Source organism: Momordica charantia (genome assembly GCF_013281855.1).
Source record: "Momordica charantia cultivar OHB3-1 chromosome 9 unlocalized genomic scaffold, Mcharantia_2.0 BLBB01000009.1, whole genome shotgun sequence".
NCBI lineage: Eukaryota > Viridiplantae > Streptophyta > Magnoliopsida > Cucurbitales > Cucurbitaceae > Momordica > Momordica charantia.
Window position 1 is genome coordinate 31,065,827 of NW_028275167.1, and position 21,645 is coordinate 31,087,471.

Here is a 21,645-nt window from a genome sequence, read left to right on the forward strand (position 1 = left end):
GCAAGAACATGCCCCTGAAGCTATGGAAGTTCAGTTAGACATCTTGTATAACGTTATTGGACGTATTACACATCCTACGTGAAATATCATCATGGTAATACAATTAGGGATGTTACTTGAGTAGGAAGAACATTGGTTGACTTTTAACTGCAAATACAGTTATATTGAACACTAATCGTCCAAGTTGTTCGAAATTAAAAAAAAAAAAAAAGCTTTTTGCAAGCTTACTAATAAGGCAGGTTTCACTTGTATATTGTATTTGACCAAAAAAGTATTGAACTTTTGTATATTGTATTTGACCAAAAAAGTATCGGACTTTCAAATATGAATATACGTATATAAAAATAGAGAGAAAAATATATCTCAATTTTTTAACGGTAGTACCTACATAACTAAGTTTTATCTTTGTTGTACGAAACAAATGTTAATTATAAAAATCAGCTGTACTTGGTTTCAAGGTGTATGGTTTGTAAAATTTTATCTATATATTTATTAGTAGGCATGGTTTGTAAAAAGTTAAGTTTTATGTGTTTCAAAAAAAAATAAGTTTTATAAATTTGAGTTTAAATAGTTTAGGGCAATTAACCAATACATAATCTAATGTAAGCAATTTCATGTACAAAATATAGGAAGAGATTTATCAATTTTGCATTTAGGTAAACGCCTTCTATATATATTTATATATATTTTTAATACAATAAGGTGAAGTGGAAGATTCGAACTCGTGACTTCTTAGTTAAAGATAAGTATTAATTATGGTTGAACTAAATTCATGTTCGCTTCTAATAATATTCAATAAACCTTATAATTTTTTGTATAACAATTGATTGAAACACACAAATTTGTATGGTACTCTCAAAATATTGATAAAGCATGAACTATTATTTCCAGTTTTCATATATGTTTAAAAGTACTATTAATGATGTGATAAACGTTAAATATATGTTTGTCTCCAATCATGTTTTTTCAGTTAAAGTTCATTGATCAATCTAAGCATAGTTAAACTCGTTGAGTCATCTATCTCCAATCAAAAGTTCGTGATTTCAAATTCTCATATTTACAAATTGTACTAAAAAAATCTACCGTTTAAAAAGTTTAAATTTAGCATGATATATTTTGTGAGTGTTAAAAATCTCACATTAGCTATTCCTCCCATTGTCAATTAATTTTAAAACTCATATTTATTAATATTGATGTGGTGTCAGAGTCAAAAAAGTTCAAACGAGTTAAGATATTAATACAGTATACAGTCAACATTGATGAACCTAAAAGAGGTACCATGTTAAGGGGACATATTAAGGTTTCCACGTGGACTATTAATTCTCATTGCTAATTGATTTTAAGATGAAACTCCGTGAATATTAATAATGAGTTGACAACAATTTTGAAGGAGTAAAAAGGCCCTCTATGATATAAATGTCGAAAATTTTGTCCACTTTTCAAAAAATTCAAAAGAAGAATCATGTATTTTCTTCTATTAGATGGCCATATAAATATATCATCCGTTAATTTTAATATTTACCAAACGTCCTAGAATGACGGATAGGGGAGGAGTTGAGCTGAGGGATTACAAAGTAGAGGAAGGTGGGTGGAAAATAAAGACAGGGGATAATACGAAGCTAGAGAAGAAGCCAACTACAAACTGATTGCATTTTTCTGCTTGTTCCTTTGTGTCCTCTTGCCGTCAATGATTAAATAACATGAACATCTTATAAACATTCTCGTATATATATTATTATTAATTTTGACAAATTTTGGTATGCTTGTTAAGCCGGCTGATGAGAATGAGACGCATTGGAAAGATAGGCCTTCCCACGTGGCATGATCTCGTTCTCCCTTTTCTTTGTGGTTAGCCAATAACGAACAACCTAGCTAGCAATCATATATTAATATATTATGAATATATAAATCATAATTTTTCCGAAATCATATTAATTAACTATTCATATGTGACAATACTGTCACGGTCTCCTTTTTAGTTAGGTAATTTTTCAAATTATAAATGACAAAATTTACAACGGATGAAAATTTTGATTTAGAATGAGATTTGAATAGAAAGATGAGAGTTACAATTTTTTTCTAGTTGCTGTGATGGAAAATATAGATTTTCATTCCGTCTTGACCTCTCTCTCATCTAAACTTTTTAGTATCTAATTGTTAGTAGAAAAACATTGAGTATTTAAAAAAAATAATTATGATATGTTACAAATTATTATTTATTGGTTTAAAATGCGATCATATATTTGAAAACATCACACGGAACCAATAATTGATTTTTAACTATTCTTCAAAAAAGGAGAAGAAAATGTCGATTTTTAACTAGTTTTGCTTTTTTTTTTTCAAATCTATTTGAATTTTGTTGCTAATTATTATTTATTCCCGTAAGCATGTATAGACTACAATTATTGTGGTGAAATTTATTGGTAGTTGGAAGTTTGATATTACTGGTCTAAATGTTCTTCTCCATATTTGATTTTCAAATATTATTTTATTTCTTTTCCTAAATAATAGGATTGAATGGGTCAAAAGAGTTGTTGTTTTTTTATTATTAATATTATTTTTTGAAAACATTAGTTTGCGTTGTTACTTCTCTCATATGTCCACAATTAATATAGCAATAAAATAAATATAACAATGTTATATATTAATAATGTAAATTTGTTTGACTATTACATGTCGGGTGGCGATTTCTCACTCACCATATGTCAATATCTGATATGACAAGTTGTGAGTTAGCATACAGATTTATATCTAAGAGCAATCGCACCTCGAACTCCCCAATGGGGCCGAGTTGATCTATAAAGATGGTCGTGAGTCATCTTGAAGATGCGCCAACCTGGATTTCCTTCCTCAATTACTTGAGATGTCAGTCGAGCTAAGCTAAAACCTCTACAACGGGCGCCTGAATTATTAGTCGAACCGATCAAAGGCATTTCTTAAGGAATCGAACTCTAACACAACTTACGATAACACCCAGAGATTCTCGGACTATCAGAGAGCTGTTAGAGGCTTGTTGGAAGTCCTGTCGGAAACTTTGCCTATAAATTAGAGACATCCCACCTTATTTTTAGGTACGCAAAACTATATACTCTTTCGAGCATAAATTAGCCAACTATTGACTTGAGCGTCAGATTGTTTGCTCTCTTTTGCAAGTCTTCTACTTGCTAGCACGTTAATTCATCTATAGAGTCAGCTACCGCCTAAGGCAAGCTTCACAGACTTAGATAAAATCTTATAAAATATGTATCAATAAATAAAGTCAATTTGAACATAAAATATATATTTTTTTTCTATCAAAAAGTCATGAATTTAAATATACACTCCACCAAATTTAAACTTATTGATTGGAGATATATCCAAAGCTATGCTCCCTTTGACTACTACTTCAAAAGGTGATATAATATATACCTTTTAATGATATATAGTAAAATATTAGGTTATACCTTGAAGTATATGTGGTATATATCCAAAATCTAATCCATATTAACTCTCTGCACTCATATAATGCTATTTTGTAGGGATTTAATTCTTAATTGGTGCTATTAACTTATTAAGAAGGAAACCAACCCGATTTAATTTGGATGGTCCTTTTGTATTTTGTATTTTTTTTGTTTATTAAATATATATTTGAATGGTCTATTTAATAATTTATAAGAATACCATAAATTAATGGACAATCTTTTGACGAATTTGTAAATTAGTTAAAGTCAATTTAATTTGGATTCTCAAATAATATAGTTATTGCCAATTGGGCTGCGATTCTTTGTTCCTCGATTCATTCAGCCCATCACAATCCACGAGATGGGCCGAACAACCGAAACGAAGAGCAAATGCAAAACTGAAGAAACGACCTTTGCGAAAGAAAAACAAACAAAAGAATAGAAACCGATGGTGCTCGAAGAAGTCATGGGTGGCAGCAGAACGATTTTACCCATTCCTTACCAGGCTCCAGAAAACCGAATAACAGCATGAATACAAAAACTACATGTGTATATATTCTGCATCTTCTTCCTGTAATTTATTCATAGGAACATTTCCGACAGCCGGAGCAATCATCAAGCGATAGAAAAAGGCAGGTCCGACGGAAAACCTTCAGATTCCGACGATGAGGGTTGAGCTAGTGGTGTTGGCGGGTTTCTTCATCTGGTGTTCCCTCCTTGTGGGAAATTCTTCTGCAGCCATCGGAAACCACTTGCACGCCGGATTCTACCGCTATAGTTGCCCCCAGGCCGAGAAAATCGCCGGCGATGTTGCCAAAGAGGTACTCGGAGCAGATCCAACTCTCGCTGCCAGCATCCTTCGCCTATTTTTCCACGATTGCTTTGTCAATGTAAGTGTTCCCACCACCCGGAAGTATGCCAATCCAATCTTTTATGCTACCAATTAATAGGTTTAAATCAATTTTTTGTGGTTAGATTTCAAAAGTTTTTTTTTTTTTTCAAAAATCTCACCCTTAAACTCGTTTAATGAACCAAACAGGGTTGCGACGCTTCAATTCTATTGGACACGACAAAATCCGGCGAGCCAGTGGAAAAGACATCACCGGCGAACGGCAAAACTCTGAGAGGATTCGAAATGATCGACGAAATCAAGGCCAGAATCGAGACGGCCTGTCCCGGCATTGTATCTTGCGCAGACATATTGGCGTTCGCAACCAGAGACGCAACCGTCTTCTCCGGTTTGCCGAACTTCATCGTCCCGGCCGGCCGCCGCGACGGCCTCGCCTCCCGCGCAACCGACGTAATCGGTAACATCCCGTTTCCGACGATGACCGTGGCCGAGATGACCAAAATCTTCACAAGAAAAGGAATGACGGTGGACGAAATGGTAGTGTTGACCGGAGCGCACTCGATCGGCAGAGCACAATGCGATTTCTTCGATTACAGGCTCTACAATTACAGCGAGAACGAAGCGCGAGATCCTAGAATGGAAGCGGCGTACGGTCATTACCTGTCGGTTCATTGCCCGCCGCTGTTGCCTGGGCAAGAGAGGGGAGAAATTCAAGTGAATTTTGATCCGTCGACGCCTTTGAGGCTGGACAATTCGTTCTATCTGAGGCTGAAGGAAGGGAGGGTGCTGCTCAAATCGGACCAAGACATGGCGGATGATCCAACCACGAGGGATCTTGTTCGGAGAATGGGGACTGAACCGAGGCTGTGGTCCAGGAGTTTTACCAGGGCCATGGTTCGACTCAGTAGGCTGGATGTGCTCACCGGAAACACGGGGGAGATTAGGAGGAATTGTCGGGCTGTTAATTAAAATATTGTTTTCCTTTTATTTCTTATTATTGTTATTTTTTAATTTCACTATCTGCAATAAGAATAAGAAATGTAGAAAAATATAATACTTCTGTTTGTTTGTGCACAAAATATGACACCTACAAATCCAGCATTTGGTGGTTTTTGTGATTTTTTTTTTCAATTTTCAATTACGTCTGGTTGCATTTTAACATAAAGAAGTGTTATAATTTTAATCTTAAATTTGAATACATTTTAGAATTTTTATCTCATAATAAAATTTCGATTGAATAATTAAAAAAAGTGTTAAACAAGAATTGATAGGGTTAAAAAGAAAAACAATACTACAGTCTTGTGAAAAAAAAAGTGTTGGATATATACAACATGAATTTACTTAATGGTTAAGACACATCTTGCTTCGGTAAAAAAACAAAAGAAAAGGACACATCTTGCTCATTTATTATAGTTCGGAAGTTAAAATCCCAATTTCTTATGCTAAAAAATGTTTAATTTATTAAATTTATATTATTATTATGAGATTTTTATAATAATAAAGGTGCTTAATTATTTCACTAATAAATACAAATCTTACCTAAAAATTATAAATTGGGACCCATTCCACCCTTATTTAAGCTATATGGTATATAGTTTAATAATTTATTTATGAGTGAAAAATGTATCTCAAAGTAATTAGATTCAATATTATGTATCAAATCTTTAATTTTAAAAATGATAAAATAGATAAAGGACATCTTTTAATACAACAATATGCTAGAGTGAGGATTTTATCGATATATATAATTTAATCGATTGAACTATATTGATAAGGTAAATTACATATTAGATAGAAAATTAAAAAGTTATGGATTGGAGATTAAAAGATTTATTTTTAGACAAAATTCGCAATGTGGGATCAAATTTGTAATATAATTAAGTAATAGTAATAGTTGTCAGTTTGAATATTGTCAAGTGGATAAAATGCTTCCTACCCACAAAACGTTGAACTAAAAAATGGTAAACCAATCCGTCCAATGAAAATCAACCTATTGTTGAGTAAAAAAAGGAAAAAAGTTTAATCGAAGCGTGCATTCCCGTCGTCACGCGTTGGATATATCATATTATATTAAATTTAAAGCACGTCAATGCTTCCATAAGACAGCGATATACATTTCCGGTAGCGGTGTTCCATATTTTGCGCCAATCTCCAGAGAGAGTTTGGAGCGGAAGAAGCAATTTCAGCGCAGCGAGTAGAACACTGAGATCGACATGAAAGCTCTGTTACATCCTGAACCTTCTTTCCTTCCGGCGCGCTGCAGAAATCATAGAGATCTTCGCCTTTGGCAGGTTCAAGCACCTTTTTTATTTCCTGTAAAAGATCGAGGACGTTGGATTAGAGGGAAGCGGATATGTGTGACCGCAAAAGCTGAGCTCGATTGGGCTACGATTGATCAATTAGGACTATCGGAATCAGATGTTCGGAGTCCGGCAATTTCCTCTTCGTATCGTTCCTTGAATTTATCGAGGCCGAACCAGACGGTGCTGGAAGCTCAGGCTAGGGTTTGCACGGGACCTACTCAGACCAGGCCGCTCAGTGAAGAGCAAGCGTTTAAAGTGTTGGACACAATTTTAAGATCAGGTGCTTCTTTCTTTCTTTTTTTGTTCATCGTTTTCATATATCACGGGCGGATTTAGTGATGTAGAGGAATCCGATGATACATATTTCGGGAGAAAACTAGGGAGTAGAATTCCTGAAGACCTGTTTTCCCATACGAGACTAAAAATCTGGAGAACTTAATCTTCCTTAAGTTTAGTGTTACTATGTTTGTCGAGAAAACTATTTACTCTCGGTCTTATTATTACCTAAATTTTGTCGTAATAGTCGCGGTTCAAAAATTAATCATAAATCGGTGTGATAGTTAAAAAGAACTTCTATATAATTTGAAGTTAAACCAGTTCAGTACTAGAATCTGAAGGTGTGTTCTACCATACGAGGCTTAAAAATCTGAAGAACTTGATCTCCTTAAGTTCAATGATTCTGTGTTCGACAAGAAAAATATATAGGTGTCTCCGCTCCAATCTCTTATTGTTAGCTAAATCTTGTCAAGAAGTCGTGGTCTAAAATAAGTAACAAATCGGTAGGGTAATTTAAAAGAACTTCTATAAAATTTCAAGTCAAACCAGTTCAGCAAAATCTGTTAAGTTTTGGTTGCAGAATATTACACTTATTTGATGCTTCTATTTTGCCTGAAACGAAGGTGTATGTTATCTTATCATTCTCAATGATTTCAGCGAAGGGAGAGCTTAAAGATGAAGAGGAAGTGTCACGATCACAGCTCGGGGCATTCTTTTCTGCAATGACAATACGTGCAAATGTCTTTCCTGAGGCAACTCAGTGGAGTGAAGGGGAAAGGAAGGCAATGACGACATTTTGGCCACTGCTAGTTCGAGTTCTACCTCCTGATGTAATCTTCATTGCTGATCCTGAGGGTTCTATTATGGGAGGGAGTTCGATTGGGCCTCAATTTGTTGGGACGGGTGCCTGCGAAATGAGGTTGGTTGGTGCCCTTAGGGAAATTTTAGCTGGAGGGCATCTTGGGTATGAGGAGATCCAAGGGGTAATGAGAGATGTGCTTCCTCTTAAAACAGATAGCCGGAAATCGTCAGGAGCGAGTGATTCACTGCTTTCAGCCTTCTTAATTGGTCAACGTATGAACAGGGAAACTGATCGAGAGCTTAAAGCACATTGCCTTGCATTTGATGATGAATTAGGTGAATATTTCCCTCCAATTAGTATATTTCTTTGATACATCCAAATAATACCACGACTCTGGTGATTCGGTATTGAATAATGAATATTGCAAATAGGTTCTACTCCAGTTGCTGATGTTAGATCATTGACTCATTATGGAGAACCTTATGATGGAAATACACGTTATTTCAGGAGCACATTGTTTGTTGCTGCAGTTAGATCCTGCTATGAAGAATCTTGCTTACTCCACGGTGTGGATTGGATGTCTCCAAAGGTTAACCTAAGCTTTCCTTCCTTTCCTTTCCTTTTTATTATTATTATTTTTTTTATTTTTAGCAAACAGGATATTATTAATCCCTGCAGCTAAGCTTCAAGGAAGAATCACCTATTTTTCACGAAAATCTATATCAACTGACAAAAGCATCCTCTAGTCTTTTCCTACTCCTTTCATCCCTTTATTTCAAGACCTTAATCATTACGGGATAGAAGGTTCTTTTTACGTTTAAACATGGTCTGGTACTCTATGAACCAATTGTGCCATTTTTAACTTTATTTTTTCAATTTCTCCATCGGTCATCTTCTATAGGGTGGTGTTACTGAAGAGCAGATGCTGAAATTTATGGGCGCAAACACAAACTTATCCCCCTTGCATGCTAAAGAACTTCTTGAGGTTCACTATTTTCTGTTTATGCTCATTTATGCATTAAATATGATTCTGTTTAATTCTCATTTATGCATGGCACATAATGTCATGTATCGTCTTAATCTTTTCTTTGTCACTAATATATTTCAGGATGAGAAGGTTGGTTTTGCCTATGTAAGTCAGCGTGAAGCTCGCCCATCTTTGTATGAAATCTAGTCAGTTTGTTTGTTTGTTCATTATGTCATGTTGCATTTATCATTGTTAGAGAGAACCTGTTTTTTCCCCCTTTCTAATGTTTGGATTGGATTCATCACTATTGTAAGAACAATTTTGTGGTAGTTTCTTACAACTGTGGTCCTTGATCGATTTGACCCGTTTCTTATTTTATGAACGAGAAGAATTTTTTTCTTTTGGTGTGAATTTTTTAGATATTCATTAGTTGGGCTGAGGGAGCACATAAAGAAACGGCCGCCATTGGCAACAACTGAAAAGGTTCAGCAATTTGTCAAGGTGAAAAATTCATATTTGACTATCGATCTCCACATTTTTGCGTAACAAATCTTTTGGCCAGTTATATACGCTATGCATGATTGTTCAATCTTATATTACCTTCCGATAAATGATTTTTGTCTTGAGATAACCAATAAGTGATTATTAGAATTTGAACAACAATAAGATATTAAGGGTAGTGTATTTGGCTTAATAACCAACAATAAAAGCACAAGTTTCTATGTCACACATGTACGTGATTCATCAGCTTATTGCATATAACCAAAATCCAAATCGATTAACGAATGATAATATTAATGTTAATCTTTTTACTGCTGTTGTAATTTTCAAATATTCTTATAGAATGTTAAGTAAAATTATTTAAATTTGCTTTAGAAAGAGGTATATTAAGAGGTATGGGACATTATTTTATCTGCTTTGAACTATTTATTGGTGATAAGGGCTGTTTTCTAATCGTAATCTTTTAGTTTGTAGTGAAATATAGTTTGTAGTGAAATATGTTGTTTCAATATCTAAGTTTAAAATTAACCATCATGGGATGACCCAAGTGGTCCATGAGAGCCAATGTAAATAGCAAATGACTTAGAGGGAATGGGTTCAAACCATGGTGGCCACCTACCTAGGATTTAATATCTTGTTCATTATAATCTGTTATTCTAGTCTAATATTTTTTTCTCCTTTTAAATTTGAGGCTCATTTAGGGTTCCTAATTTCTTTATCAGAAAGTGGTTAGATGTTTGTTTTTGGATATATAATATGAAAACGATGTTTGTTGGATATGTAATACATCATAACAGTTAAATATGAAAATGAATATAGAATCGTCTACAACAGTGTGATTTATTTGCCTTTAAATTTTCTTTCATTATTTTGAACAAGAACATATGCGTTACTCTAATTATAATTCTTGTTTGGATCTTAGTTTTCAAGAATTTTTCAAGGAGTTTCAATGGAAATTTAAAAATTGTATTCCTTATATCATTCGATAATCCGTTTAATACTAGTATTATCTGGATAAATAACATGTACAGGACCATGCTTAATGCAGGCTCAAGGGAAGGAGGCTATTGTGACTGGATTCTATCATCACGGTTATGAGGAGCCACTTCTAATGCTAATGAGGAGAAGGGGTGTTCATTCCGGCTTAGTGGTGAAGGTTGGAATTTAATTTGTAAGATTATCTTATGAAATGGGTGTTCATTCCGGCTTAGTGGTGAAGGTTGGAATTTAATTTGTAAGATTATCTTATGAAATGATATTTCCTCGGTGGACGTTTTTAAGCATTGATTTTATCTTACTTTTTTCTTTTTGCTTGGTATAGCATTGCATAATGTATATGGTTTCTGAAGTCGTAACTTAATAATTTCCAAATGGGAGGTTGCTCATTTGAGTGATTTCTGGAGCTTGCCTTTTTAACGATTGAGAGGTTGCTGCTAGGACTCAATTTGCTACTTGTGCAATGTCTTAAACATTTCTCTTATATTTTATAAGTTATGATCGACACAATTTCTGTTATAGGGTGAGGAAGGAGGCCTTTCAATGACGACCAGGTTGCGCTCAGCTGATGCTTCCAAAGGAATTCCTGTGAACTACTGTTCTGGTTTTCGATCACTAAGCATGAAATCAGCCTTTGAAGTTGATGGTTTTAATTTCAAACCTTTTGTCTGTTCTCACTTACTAATTTCGAATATCAAGATGAAGATCAATTTAAATGAAATAATCATGTTGCAGGAGTATCACGTCACAGTTTTAACCTAGAGGTCAATGCTGCAGACTATGGATTTCGACCCACTGATACTCCAAGAACTGACAGATCGGTACTCTCCTGTGCTCCTTTTTCTTTTATTGTTTGCATCTCTTCTGACAAAATTTGTGGAATAGTTCAATCTTGTTGCTTGGGGAACGGGGAGGAATTAGTTATAAATTAGAGGTTGGAGTTTGAAGAATTCTGGCTAAAAGATGCCATGTTTGTGGCCTTTTATCTAGTTTGTTCATAAAAAAAAAAAGATTTTTAAAAGATTTATTAGCAGATCCGTTTTGCAACTTTCTTAGCGTGGGTTCTCATCATTTTGTCATTTCATTTGAAAAGATACTTAAAAATCTTACCACAGAAATAATATCTTCTTTTTTACCTTCGTTTATCTTATTTGTAAAACATCTAATGGTGGTAAGCAATAGATGAGTGTTGACTACCTAATTATTATTCTTTCATTTGATCGATGATATATGCATACAAACCTCGTCTTCGGTAAGGAAAGAGCATTTCCCTAGCTTCTTTTCCCTTTTCAGTTTTTGAGTCATCTTTTTATCCTAATATCTAAGCGGCTGTGTTTCCATTTCCCCTTTCTTTTTACATGTTTGCATTTTAGGTCTTGTCTGATTTTCCTTTGCACCACTTTTATGTAGTTCCATTATTCTCTCTTTTCGTTGCCTTAAAGTTAAGTCTTGCAACTTTGCATCCTCAGGTCTCGAAGAACATAGAGTTGGGGTTATCTGCTCTTAATGGTGAAAAAGGAGCAGCATACGATAGAATTGTTTTGAATGCTGGAATGGTGGATCACTTGTTGGGATGCAGTGGTGCTGAAGATGTATCCACAGCCATGGATAGGGCCAGAGAAGCTATCGACAGTGGCAAAGCTCTTAAACGCCTCTTAAACTACATAAGGATTTCTAACAAGTTTTGAGTGCAGACTCTCCACTGCAGTTCATTTTTCCCTTTTTACTTCAACAGATTCCTTCTTTTTCTTTTCTTACATCTTTCGTAGGCATTTGCTTTGATTGGCTTTTCACATTTTGTTTTTTGTTTGTTTGATGTGGTGAGTTGTTCGGCATAATTTAGAATTCAAATGCCCCCCGAGTTCTGTTCAATAATCTTTGTTATTTTACTGGGCCAATTCTAGACAATACTTTATTTTTGGTTTTTCATTTTTGCAAAATAGATTTTTGATTACCTATTTAGTTTTAACTTTTAAAATTTTGAATAACATTTTCGAAATTATATTTAAAATCTGAGAATAAACAAAAAACTCATGTTTGTGTTTTTGAAAATCTCCTTTTATTTTATACTCTCGAACTCTCCCCCTTTTTCTAAAATTTTTCAGAAACAATTCCCTTCAACTTACATTTTCTCCCTAAAACTAAAAATACACCCCTCCCCGACCTTTTCCTTTCCACTTTTTTTTTTTCCATTTTTTTTCCAACTTATTCTCTGTAAAACTTCTCTTTTTCACTTAAATTTCTCTGTATCAGACATCCCTCTAACTTATCTTCCTCTCTAGCGCTAACATACTTCTCTCTGTAACTTTTTTTACCTTCTAGCTCATCTTTCCTCACTCTCTAGAAATTCTCAAACTTCCTCTCTCTGTGGCTCTTCTTTCCCTCTTTAATATTATTACATAGTCAACCAAAAATTATTATAAAAGAAATTTGTCTCTTTTTCTAAAAACGTTATAAAATTTTGCTTTTCAGCAACTAAAACAAAAATAGACATCAAATATGTTTTCAAAACTTTTATTTGAAAAAAAGAATATCAAAAAATAGAAAGAGTTGTAGATGTTTCATAAATGGCCCATATGGCAGTGGGAACCGTCGCACGGGTCACTGCTGCTCCGTGGCTTCGAAAGACGACTGCAACCCCACTTTATCCGCTGGATTGGTGCATCCTTATTGCCGCATAGCAACTCAAATCCATACAATATTTTTATTTGCTAGTAAGTGATAAAGCATACTATACGTCACACATACATAAAACATAAACTTAGAAAGGAAAAGGCAAGACTGAAAGCAAAGCTCACATGTTGATCTCGTGATCCGGAAGGCAGTCCTTGATTTTGTTATATGCGAAGCGCTGCAGCTATAGCACCGCAGAGGCTAAGAACTTCAAAAGGGGCTTTATTCACGACTTCTTTAACAGTCATTGGACACGAGTCAGTAATCCAGAAGTAGGTAAGCCCATTCTCAGGATGCCCTGTAAATAATGGGAGCTTAAGGGATGATAACAATTTAAAGACATATGCTGCATTTAACATCTGTTTCCGTTTCTTGTTGTTTGCTCCTCTTTTTTAATAAAGAAAAATATAATTGCATTTGGCAACTATTTATTATGGTTAATTAAAAAAAAGAAACTTGATTTTGTAGGAAATGGGAACAAGAAAGAAACTTTGTTTTTTTTTTTACAAAATTTCTATACAATTTTGAGAATTTTTCCAAAAAAAACAATAATAATAATAAGAAACATGAGTAGTTGTCCAATCCTTTACATTTGTTTTCAATAAAATTGGAAAAAAAAAAAAAAACAAGAAAGAAGAACATTATAAGACAGACCTAAATGATTGTGTTCCATTTTCTATATCATACCTAGCCAATTATATGCAGTACATTTCCACGAGTACCACATATAATTGCAATACAGAAAGCAAACACGCAAGTACAAAAAATATTGGGGATAAATCCACTGATCATTTGGAGGCTCACATATGAAACACTAACTTCTGCGCACCACTTTTTCTATGATCACAGCTACTCCCAACCCTAAAGACTCTAGTACATTAGAGATTTTTATCCAAGACTAGTACTGTCTCATTTAATGATGCAGATTGAATTATCATAAGGAATTGAAGTATATTGTACTGTAACAGAAGTTCCTGAAGAAAACTGGAGCAGCATACCTGATATTATAGGACCGTTTGGTGGAGGTGGTTGATAGTTTCACTGATGATTTGGAAAAATTTTAAGTCAGTTTGTCTGTATATGTGAGGAGAGTGGCTCAACACACAACTTTTTTTGTCAATAGATTAGGTACTCTTGAAAGTATTTACAACAGGATGCTTCTGGAAGTTGGCTTTATGAAGGAGATTTTCACTTCTTTCGATTCAGATGGGGAGCATGTATTCCGTACACACACACACAAGCCAATACCGCCCCAAAAGAGCATAACAGTGTATTAATAAAGCGATGTTACGCAATAACATGCTTGGGAAAACTAATAACAGAGCAATGCAATACCTCCATTATCACGTTCAAATCGTTGCCACGATCTATTTGGAAAAATCCCGTGTGTGACATAAGCACTGATTTTTGCTGCTCCATGTGCAGCCAGCACTTTCTATAACGAGTAGAGAGTAAGTGCACTTTCTATAGTATCCTCAATAAGAATTTCCAAGACAAGAATTCAGTTACCTGGCATTCTATTAGAGTACCGCCTGATTGAACCAAATCATCAACAATCACAACATGCCGTCCCTTCGGTTCTCCCTCCTTTAGGCGCACAATTCTTTGGTCTCCTTCCCGAACTTTGGCACATACAATCTACATATCAACAAGATCGTTGTGCAATTAGCATTACTTAAAACAAGTTTAAGCATCAGGCTATAGATCGTTGATCAACGTTCCTCATAAAACAAGGGCATTAATTACATGTTTGTCTACCATGTTTTTTATTTCCTCGTGTTTGCGTGAGTTTTGGAGGGATTATTATAATATAACAGATGGAAATTGGAAAACTATTAAAACAGGTATTCAAGACAGTTCCAAAATACATCAATCTCCAAGAGGACTATGTGGCATAGTCGAACCTGAACCACATTTTTCCTATCATATTTTTTTGGGTAGTAGAAATACAAAAGATGTGGCCCATCATCATTTATGCTTCTTTTTCTTCTTTTAAATAATTTTATATGAGAGTGTCATCCCATTTTCTACCAGAAAAATTAGTGGCTCTATACAGTTCTCGTGGTTATAATATATTGTCCATCAAACTATGGTAAACTAGTTGAGTCACAACTGACAACATTAGAAATCTTATCTATAAAATTCAATTATACAATGATCAGTAAAAATTACACATTAAACCCAAAGAAAATGAGTAAAAAAACTACCGTACTATAGAAATATTTTCATTTTGAATCAGTAGGGGGAAAAAATTAATCACATTGCTGTCACAAAACGAGTCTAAATTTAAGAAGCATGGCGCAGTTTCAAATATAAGATGCATATTTGAATTGTAGTTTAAGGCGTTAGTTCATCTTGTTTTGTCACTACCACATTTTCAAGAACACCTATTGAACTATGAAGCCAATTGAAAAAATTTGAAGAGGCTGAGCAGCTGTTGAGTATTATGGTAAATCTTTAAGAAATAGTCCTCCTGATAGAAGAGTGTAGATTCCGGAGAAATCAGAGGACTGCTCTATGAAATAGTTATTTCAGCAGTTCGTGGACAAAGCAGATACGAGAAACATCGTGAAGGCTTTTGGAAACACAAGATGCCAAAGAAAAGAAAGTTTTCCTGACGGACATTACTCCTAGGTGGAGTTAATTCAAGGGAGCTTATTCAAGAAGAATGAGGAAGATGCTAATGAATCCTAATTGGTCCAATCTTTGTTATCGTGCAAATTCAGTTCAGGGAGTTTAAAAGGTATAGTGATAGACATCCCTGAGTGCCCAAGCCAAAACTCTAGAAATTCCATGTGGACATAGATTGAGAGAACATGCAAAAAACTTATGTGAGTGAATGAAGTTTTTCCACTATTATGGGAGCTGTAGCTTGAGCGAAGTAATAGAACTTTTGAGGGAAAAGGAAGGAAAGGGAGGAGATATAGGCCTTGAAAAAATACAGTTTCTTGTCATATCATAAGACAGGGATCCATTTAGCTTCCTCCTTCGTACTTTTCATCAAATCCATTGAAAATTTTCTTTTATATAAAACAAATGTTAAAGAGAAAACTGAAATAAATTCATGTTCACAGATGCAAGCAGATCCGTGTTAAAATTACCTTCAACATATACCTCCAAATTTAGCTCTTACTCTAACAAATATGACTGCTGCCTACAAATTTGACATCCGTACATTTTACCAATGAATCTATCAATCAAATTAATCATGGAAACCATTGATTCTCATCGACAAATTTGCTTGGCATCAAAGCATGTGAACCTAAACCCATATATGCGAACAGACTAGAAACAAAACAACTTGGACTTCCATTCAAATGTCAATTAGGGAAGAAATATCCCACTTCACCAAGTTCTTACATTGTACGTTTGCTTCTAAAGGATGGCAGATTCTGTTTGAGATTTTCGGGTTTGTTGGTTGTATGCCGAGAAAGGTTGAGGATTGGATGATGGAAAGCTTTTTTGGATGGCATCCCAAAGGAAAGGCGTATTTTTAGTGGAAGTGTACGTTTCGAGCGCTTCTTTGGAACCTATGGATGGAAAGGAATCTTCGCTCGTTTGATGATATTCTAAGTCTTTTGATTCTTTTTGTAATAGTGTACATATTACAGCCTCTTGGTGGTGTCATATGAATAAGAAATTCTTTTGTAACTACAACCTTTCCATGATCCTTCAAGATTGGAGAGCGTTGATTTGTAGTTCCTTTCTGGAGGGGGCCTTCTCGTCCCTTGTCCCTTAGGCTGTTTTTGTGTTATTCTCTTTTATGAATTGTCTCTTTATCCAACAAAAAAAATGTCAATTCCTACACATTTTAAGCTATAAAAAAACCAATTCTTTTGAATGTAGGACTTTTAAATTTATTGTTAAAAGACCTTTTTCTCCCGATAAACCTTAGGTCCTTCCCCCTGAAATAGGCCCCACGAACCTTAGAATAACAAGTGCATAAAGAGTTGTAGCTAATTTTGAATTTCTTAATATACCCCTCAAGTCATGAACTGAAAGATAAGTTGCATGGCTAGATAATTTGAAGTCATGAGTTAAAACATTGATGGCCACCCACTTATAGCTTATGAGCTTCCATACATCAAATGTTATGAGGTTATATGGTTGACTCATGAGATTAGTCACAATGCACAAAAACTAATTCAAATGCCTACAATTCAGAAAATCTTAATGTCTAGGTATTCCAAATTTTGACTTCCTTGAATTGTATTTCTTTGCTCATTGAGTCCACCACATTCCAAATTTCCTCTTAAAATTTCCACTAACATCTTGATTTGTTCACTCTTTTGAGAAACTCTCCTTGTTTGGTCCTTTAAGTTAACGTATAAACTTGTCCGCACTATCCCCACAGTGCCTTCTATGAGCCTTTTCTAGCTTGCATCATATGAAATTAATCGCCAGTGTGTTAGGTTCAACTCTGTTGCTAGTGAAATTCATGTCAGAATCTTAGTGAAGCTTAGTAGTCTGCAATTTAGCAGGGGAAGTTGTGAAAAACCATAATCATATTAGGGCTAGTACAACTTCGTAGTTCTATGTACATTAAATTCATTAAGTGGTTTTTTTTTAAATGGAAGTTTTGTATTCTAGAGACCATCTCATCTTTTCAACTTGAGAGAAGATTTCTATATTGCCATTTCTGTGTTTATCTTAAACTCTTGACTTCTTAACTCATTTATGTGGAGATTAACTAAATTGATAGGTTTATAAGGACTAAAGAACTAAAACCAACCTATTCAACTCTCTTTAAGTTGTGTAGCGCCTAATAACACTTGATCTCATTGTTTATTCCACTATGGGCCTCACACCTCTTGATGATAACCAGGATGATATTAGAGTCAATATAATATATTTACCGTAGGAAAATGCTGAAGCTGTTTATGAAATCTTTTCCATGCTCCATCATCAGGAAATGCAATCGAGACCTGAAAAGCAACAAATACTGTTACTTCAATGAGCAAGATGGTACAAACTAAAATATATTCAACAGTTACACTTCAAAATTCTAGATCAATCTTATCTCAGAATCCAGTTTTGAGATAAATATTCAAAAGAACTTTATCATGGAAGATTATAAATCAACTTCAATAAGAGAATATCTAGAACTATAAGGACATAAGTTAGCTGGCCCAGACACACGGATATCAAAAAAAAAAAATAACTATAAGGACATAAGTTATAAATGAATATGTAGGAAGAAACAAGAACAAATAGAACCAAGAGCTTACAATGTCAGAATCTGGTAACTGCTGCAATCTAGATTTTAGCAAAGGAATTCCACTCTCAAAGCATGGTAAAATATTGTCGCCGAAGTAAAATCTCTCCTAATGAGAAGAGCAAGAAGAAGATCTTAATAATACAGTCACTGACGATGGGGAAAAACTCAAATAAATTTTTTTTTTAAAAGAAAGTGAAAAGGATTTTTATAGGCAGATCAAGTCTTCTAAGATAGAAGTTGTGTTTATCTTATATTTAAAGAGAGTAGCTCATTAACCTGCAGGGCATGAATGTCAAAAGTAACTAGGCTGGTTGGCCCTCCTCTTGAAATTGGTATATTTGATAGGATCCGAGCAAGAGTAAAAGCTGTTGCAACATCTCCTTCGTCCTCCATACGCTCAAAAGTTCCAGTTGGAAAAAAGGGAAGAACAAGTGTAAACGAAGAGATGAACAATTTTGGCAGCGCATAAATAACGGAGAGTTGCTCAAAGATTACAGCGGGAGAACTGAAGGATGCCAGAAAGGCCACACGCCGTCCACGAATTCCTTGAGCATTAGGTATAAATATGTTCGGAAATCCATCTTCAAACTTCCTAACATAAGAACCTTGCAAGCATTAATCCAAAGGACGTCTGATTTTGAATAAATTTTAACAAGAGCAAAAACAAGTAGAAATTAAAAACTTAAGCAGCTTGTGTTTGTCATGCTTTTCTTGATGACAAATACGTAAATAATTTCCACAAGCAGAGTATATGCAGGGTTGTTTTGACGTGAAAAAAATCTATAAACTCAAAAAACACGAGAGCTTCCAAAATCTCAATAAGTCGACGTTGTGATCAGGAGCACAAAAAACTTCGCTGCGCTGCGATACGATCATAATAGCCTCCTTTACGGGGACCCTTTGATGTCTGAAATGGAAACTATCGACTGAAAGCTCATCCAAACATTCTGGATCCTCACATTAATAAACATCGTGGTCGAATTAAAAATAATGCAACGAATAAAGACTATCGAATGAAAATTCTCCTACTGATTTCCTCCGATACAGCTATAATAATAAATAATTTAACTAACCTCCATGTGATATTACGGAGCTCAATTGCATCAGACTCCGCAGCGATTTTCTCTGCGAGAATCTTCGTCTCCGCACAGAAAAAGAGGCAGATCCTCTTGCCGTCGCTTTTAGAAGTCAATTCCAGAGCCGCGGCGGCCGAGGCAGCAGCCATTGGTACCGAGGTCGAGATAGAAGCAGAATTTTGAATTGAGCAGAAAGGATCAGTACCAGGAACGCTTTCGACAGTCCACTGGTAAGAATTCTCAAAATTCTTGATCTCGCACTCAATCCGGTTCTTGATCTTCGAACGTCCGATCACATTCGATCTAAAAATGGCACCGAAGATGAACTCCGGGAGAATTTGATGGATGAGTTAGGGCTTTTGAACGGGAAGCGAAGGGGGCGATTTGCCGCCATATGGCGGATGTGACTCTCGTGACTGGCGCCGTTTTTATTTGCCTTGGATGGCTCTTTAACCGGTTGCCCATGCCGGTAGTGGGGATGAAGTCAAAAATACCATTGTGCCCCTAAAATCGTGCGTTTTTCTGCTCGATACGATGACGTTTGGGCTTTCGTATGTTTGCGTGGCGGAATTGCCGAGGCCGCCTGGTAATTTTCCCCTTGGTATGTTATAAATTAGTTTTTATTTATACAAAATTGGCAAGTGTTTGGTGGATTGGTTAACTTGTTTTTAACAAAGTGTGGTGGTTTTTCTTTCCTAAAAAAACAAACAAACAAATAAAACAAAACAACGTGCGGTTTTTTACTTAAAATTTACATGATATATTATTTTTAAAATATAATACAATATTTTATTAATTTCTTTAAAAAATCTTGCAATTTGATAGCATATGTTAGATATATAATAATTCAAAATTATAGGGCATTTGTCAAATAAATATGAACGCTTTTTTTTTCAAACTAAATAAATATGAATGCTCATTTTAACAAAACAAAATCATATTTTTCATTTAAATTGTATACTTTAAATGATACATAATTTATCTTTTAGATACGTTGGATGGAGATTCGAATCCACAATTAGTCTTAACTAATTGAGTTGGATTTAGATTGACTTAACAATAAGAATTGAAAATGATTCAATGAAGGTAGGCATGCTTAAGTAAAACTTAATCGACATTTATAGACTACCATTTATTCCAAAATCTATTTGATGTTCAATAATTAATTAATTTTACATATAAAAGAGCACATTTATTTTATTAAATTTCTTTAAATATAGCTCATACAGAAATATTAGTCATCGTGTGTTTGGAAGTGATTTTGGTTGTCATTGTCAAAATCACTTTTTATTTTCAATTGATCATGTTTGTTAAATAAAAAATTTGATTTTATAAAAAATTAGAACGATTTTTAAGGTATCATTGATTTTTAAAAAATCAATTATGTTTGAATTTTTTTTTCCGATTACTTCACATGAATGATAAATTTTTAAGTAAAAAACGAAAACCGCACCTTGTTTTGTTTTTACATTTTCTTGGTTTTTTACTTAATCTATTACCCTATTGGTTTCTTTCATCACGATTTTACCTCTTTCACCTTTTTTTTTTTCTCTTTTGCAACTTCGTATATTGTTTCCTTTTTATGCAAATGCACAACTTTCTACATTATTATTAACTTATGTGCTAACAATGTCTTTCTCGAACATTCAATCTACACATTTATAGATATTTAAATTCGCAATCATATGAGTGATAAATTTTGGCCAATTATCAAATGGGAAGTTACTTGACAAAATTATATTTGAGATATTTTTTTAGTACAAAAATTATATTTTGGATCAAGGGCAAATTTACACGTCTTTATAAGTTAATTTTAATATTCACAAATGAAATGATGTCAAGTATCTTTCTCATAATCATTAGATCACATTGACTCATTAGATTAGTCCATACAAAGATTGAGCTCAAACACAGTTCATGTGAATAATGTCTATATAAAACTCATTAATACCTTGTAATAGAGGGTGTCACATCTCATTTGGTGCATTCGGATTCAGCGCCAAGCATAGGATTCACAGTCAAAACCATCTACAAGCATTTAGAGCAAAACAAGGTAGAACATCCCGAGGCAATCAAAGTTGAAGACTCGAAAAATTGAAGACTACCAAACTTCAAGAATTTGATCGTCTCTTTGCAAGCTACAAGTCAAATACTTCGTCAAGTAACAAACCGAATAACGTCAACAAACTACAAGCCGAAGACTTCATCAATTCACAAACTTAGAATTTCGTTAAATTACAAGTTAATTACTTTATCAAGCTACACGCTGAATACTTCAAAAATCTTAAACATGTTCAAAGCCGAATACCTCAAATATCCTCCAACAAACTAGAAGTCGAGCAACCAATTTCCTTGATATGAAAACAAGCCCATCAACCTTCAAATCAAATTTACATCTCAGAAAAATATTATAATATTATATATTAACACTTTCTACGTAAACACAAATCAACTTCATTAAATTTGAGTTTCTCCCCGTAAAATTCCTAACAATGAATAAATTTCATTCTCAATATGTTTTTAATATGAATTGTATTGTGATT

At 34.3% G+C, this 21,645-nt stretch overlaps 3 protein-coding genes across 3 annotated transcripts; 2 read left to right on the forward strand and 1 right to left on the reverse strand.

The window, feature by feature from the left end:
• Nucleotides 1-3,879: 3,879 nt before the first annotated feature.
• Nucleotides 3,880-5,374, forward strand: LOC111019777 (peroxidase 57-like). Its single transcript, XM_022296230.2, has 2 exons — nt 3,880-4,330; nt 4,480-5,374. Exons 1-2 carry the CDS (start codon nt 4,106-4,108, stop codon nt 5,257-5,259), a joined length of 1,005 nt encoding a protein of 334 aa, XP_022151922.1. The 5' UTR covers nt 3,880-4,105; the 3' UTR covers nt 5,260-5,374.
• Nucleotides 5,375-6,373: 999 nt separating this feature from the next.
• LOC111019730 (anthranilate phosphoribosyltransferase) lies at nt 6,374-12,033 on the forward strand. The gene is made up of 10 exons (XM_022296157.2): nt 6,374-6,873; nt 7,527-8,006; nt 8,103-8,260; nt 8,573-8,656; nt 8,780-8,832; nt 9,058-9,139; nt 10,188-10,295; nt 10,658-10,781; nt 10,871-10,956; nt 11,605-12,033. Exons 1-10 carry the CDS (start codon nt 6,504-6,506, stop codon nt 11,821-11,823), a joined length of 1,764 nt encoding a protein of 587 aa, XP_022151849.1. The 5' UTR covers nt 6,374-6,503; the 3' UTR covers nt 11,824-12,033.
• Nucleotides 12,034-12,815: 782 nt separating this feature from the next.
• Nucleotides 12,816-19,522, reverse strand: LOC111019727 (ribose-phosphate pyrophosphokinase 4). Its single transcript, XM_022296150.2, is given in 8 exon segments — nt 12,816-13,106; nt 14,144-14,243; nt 14,318-14,446; nt 17,665-17,733; nt 18,037-18,132; nt 18,303-18,618; nt 19,100-19,409; nt 19,412-19,522. Coding segments are annotated over 8 exon segments (1,239 nt in total). The 5' UTR covers nt 19,497-19,522; the 3' UTR covers nt 12,816-12,972.
• Nucleotides 19,523-21,645: the final 2,123 nt, after the last annotated feature.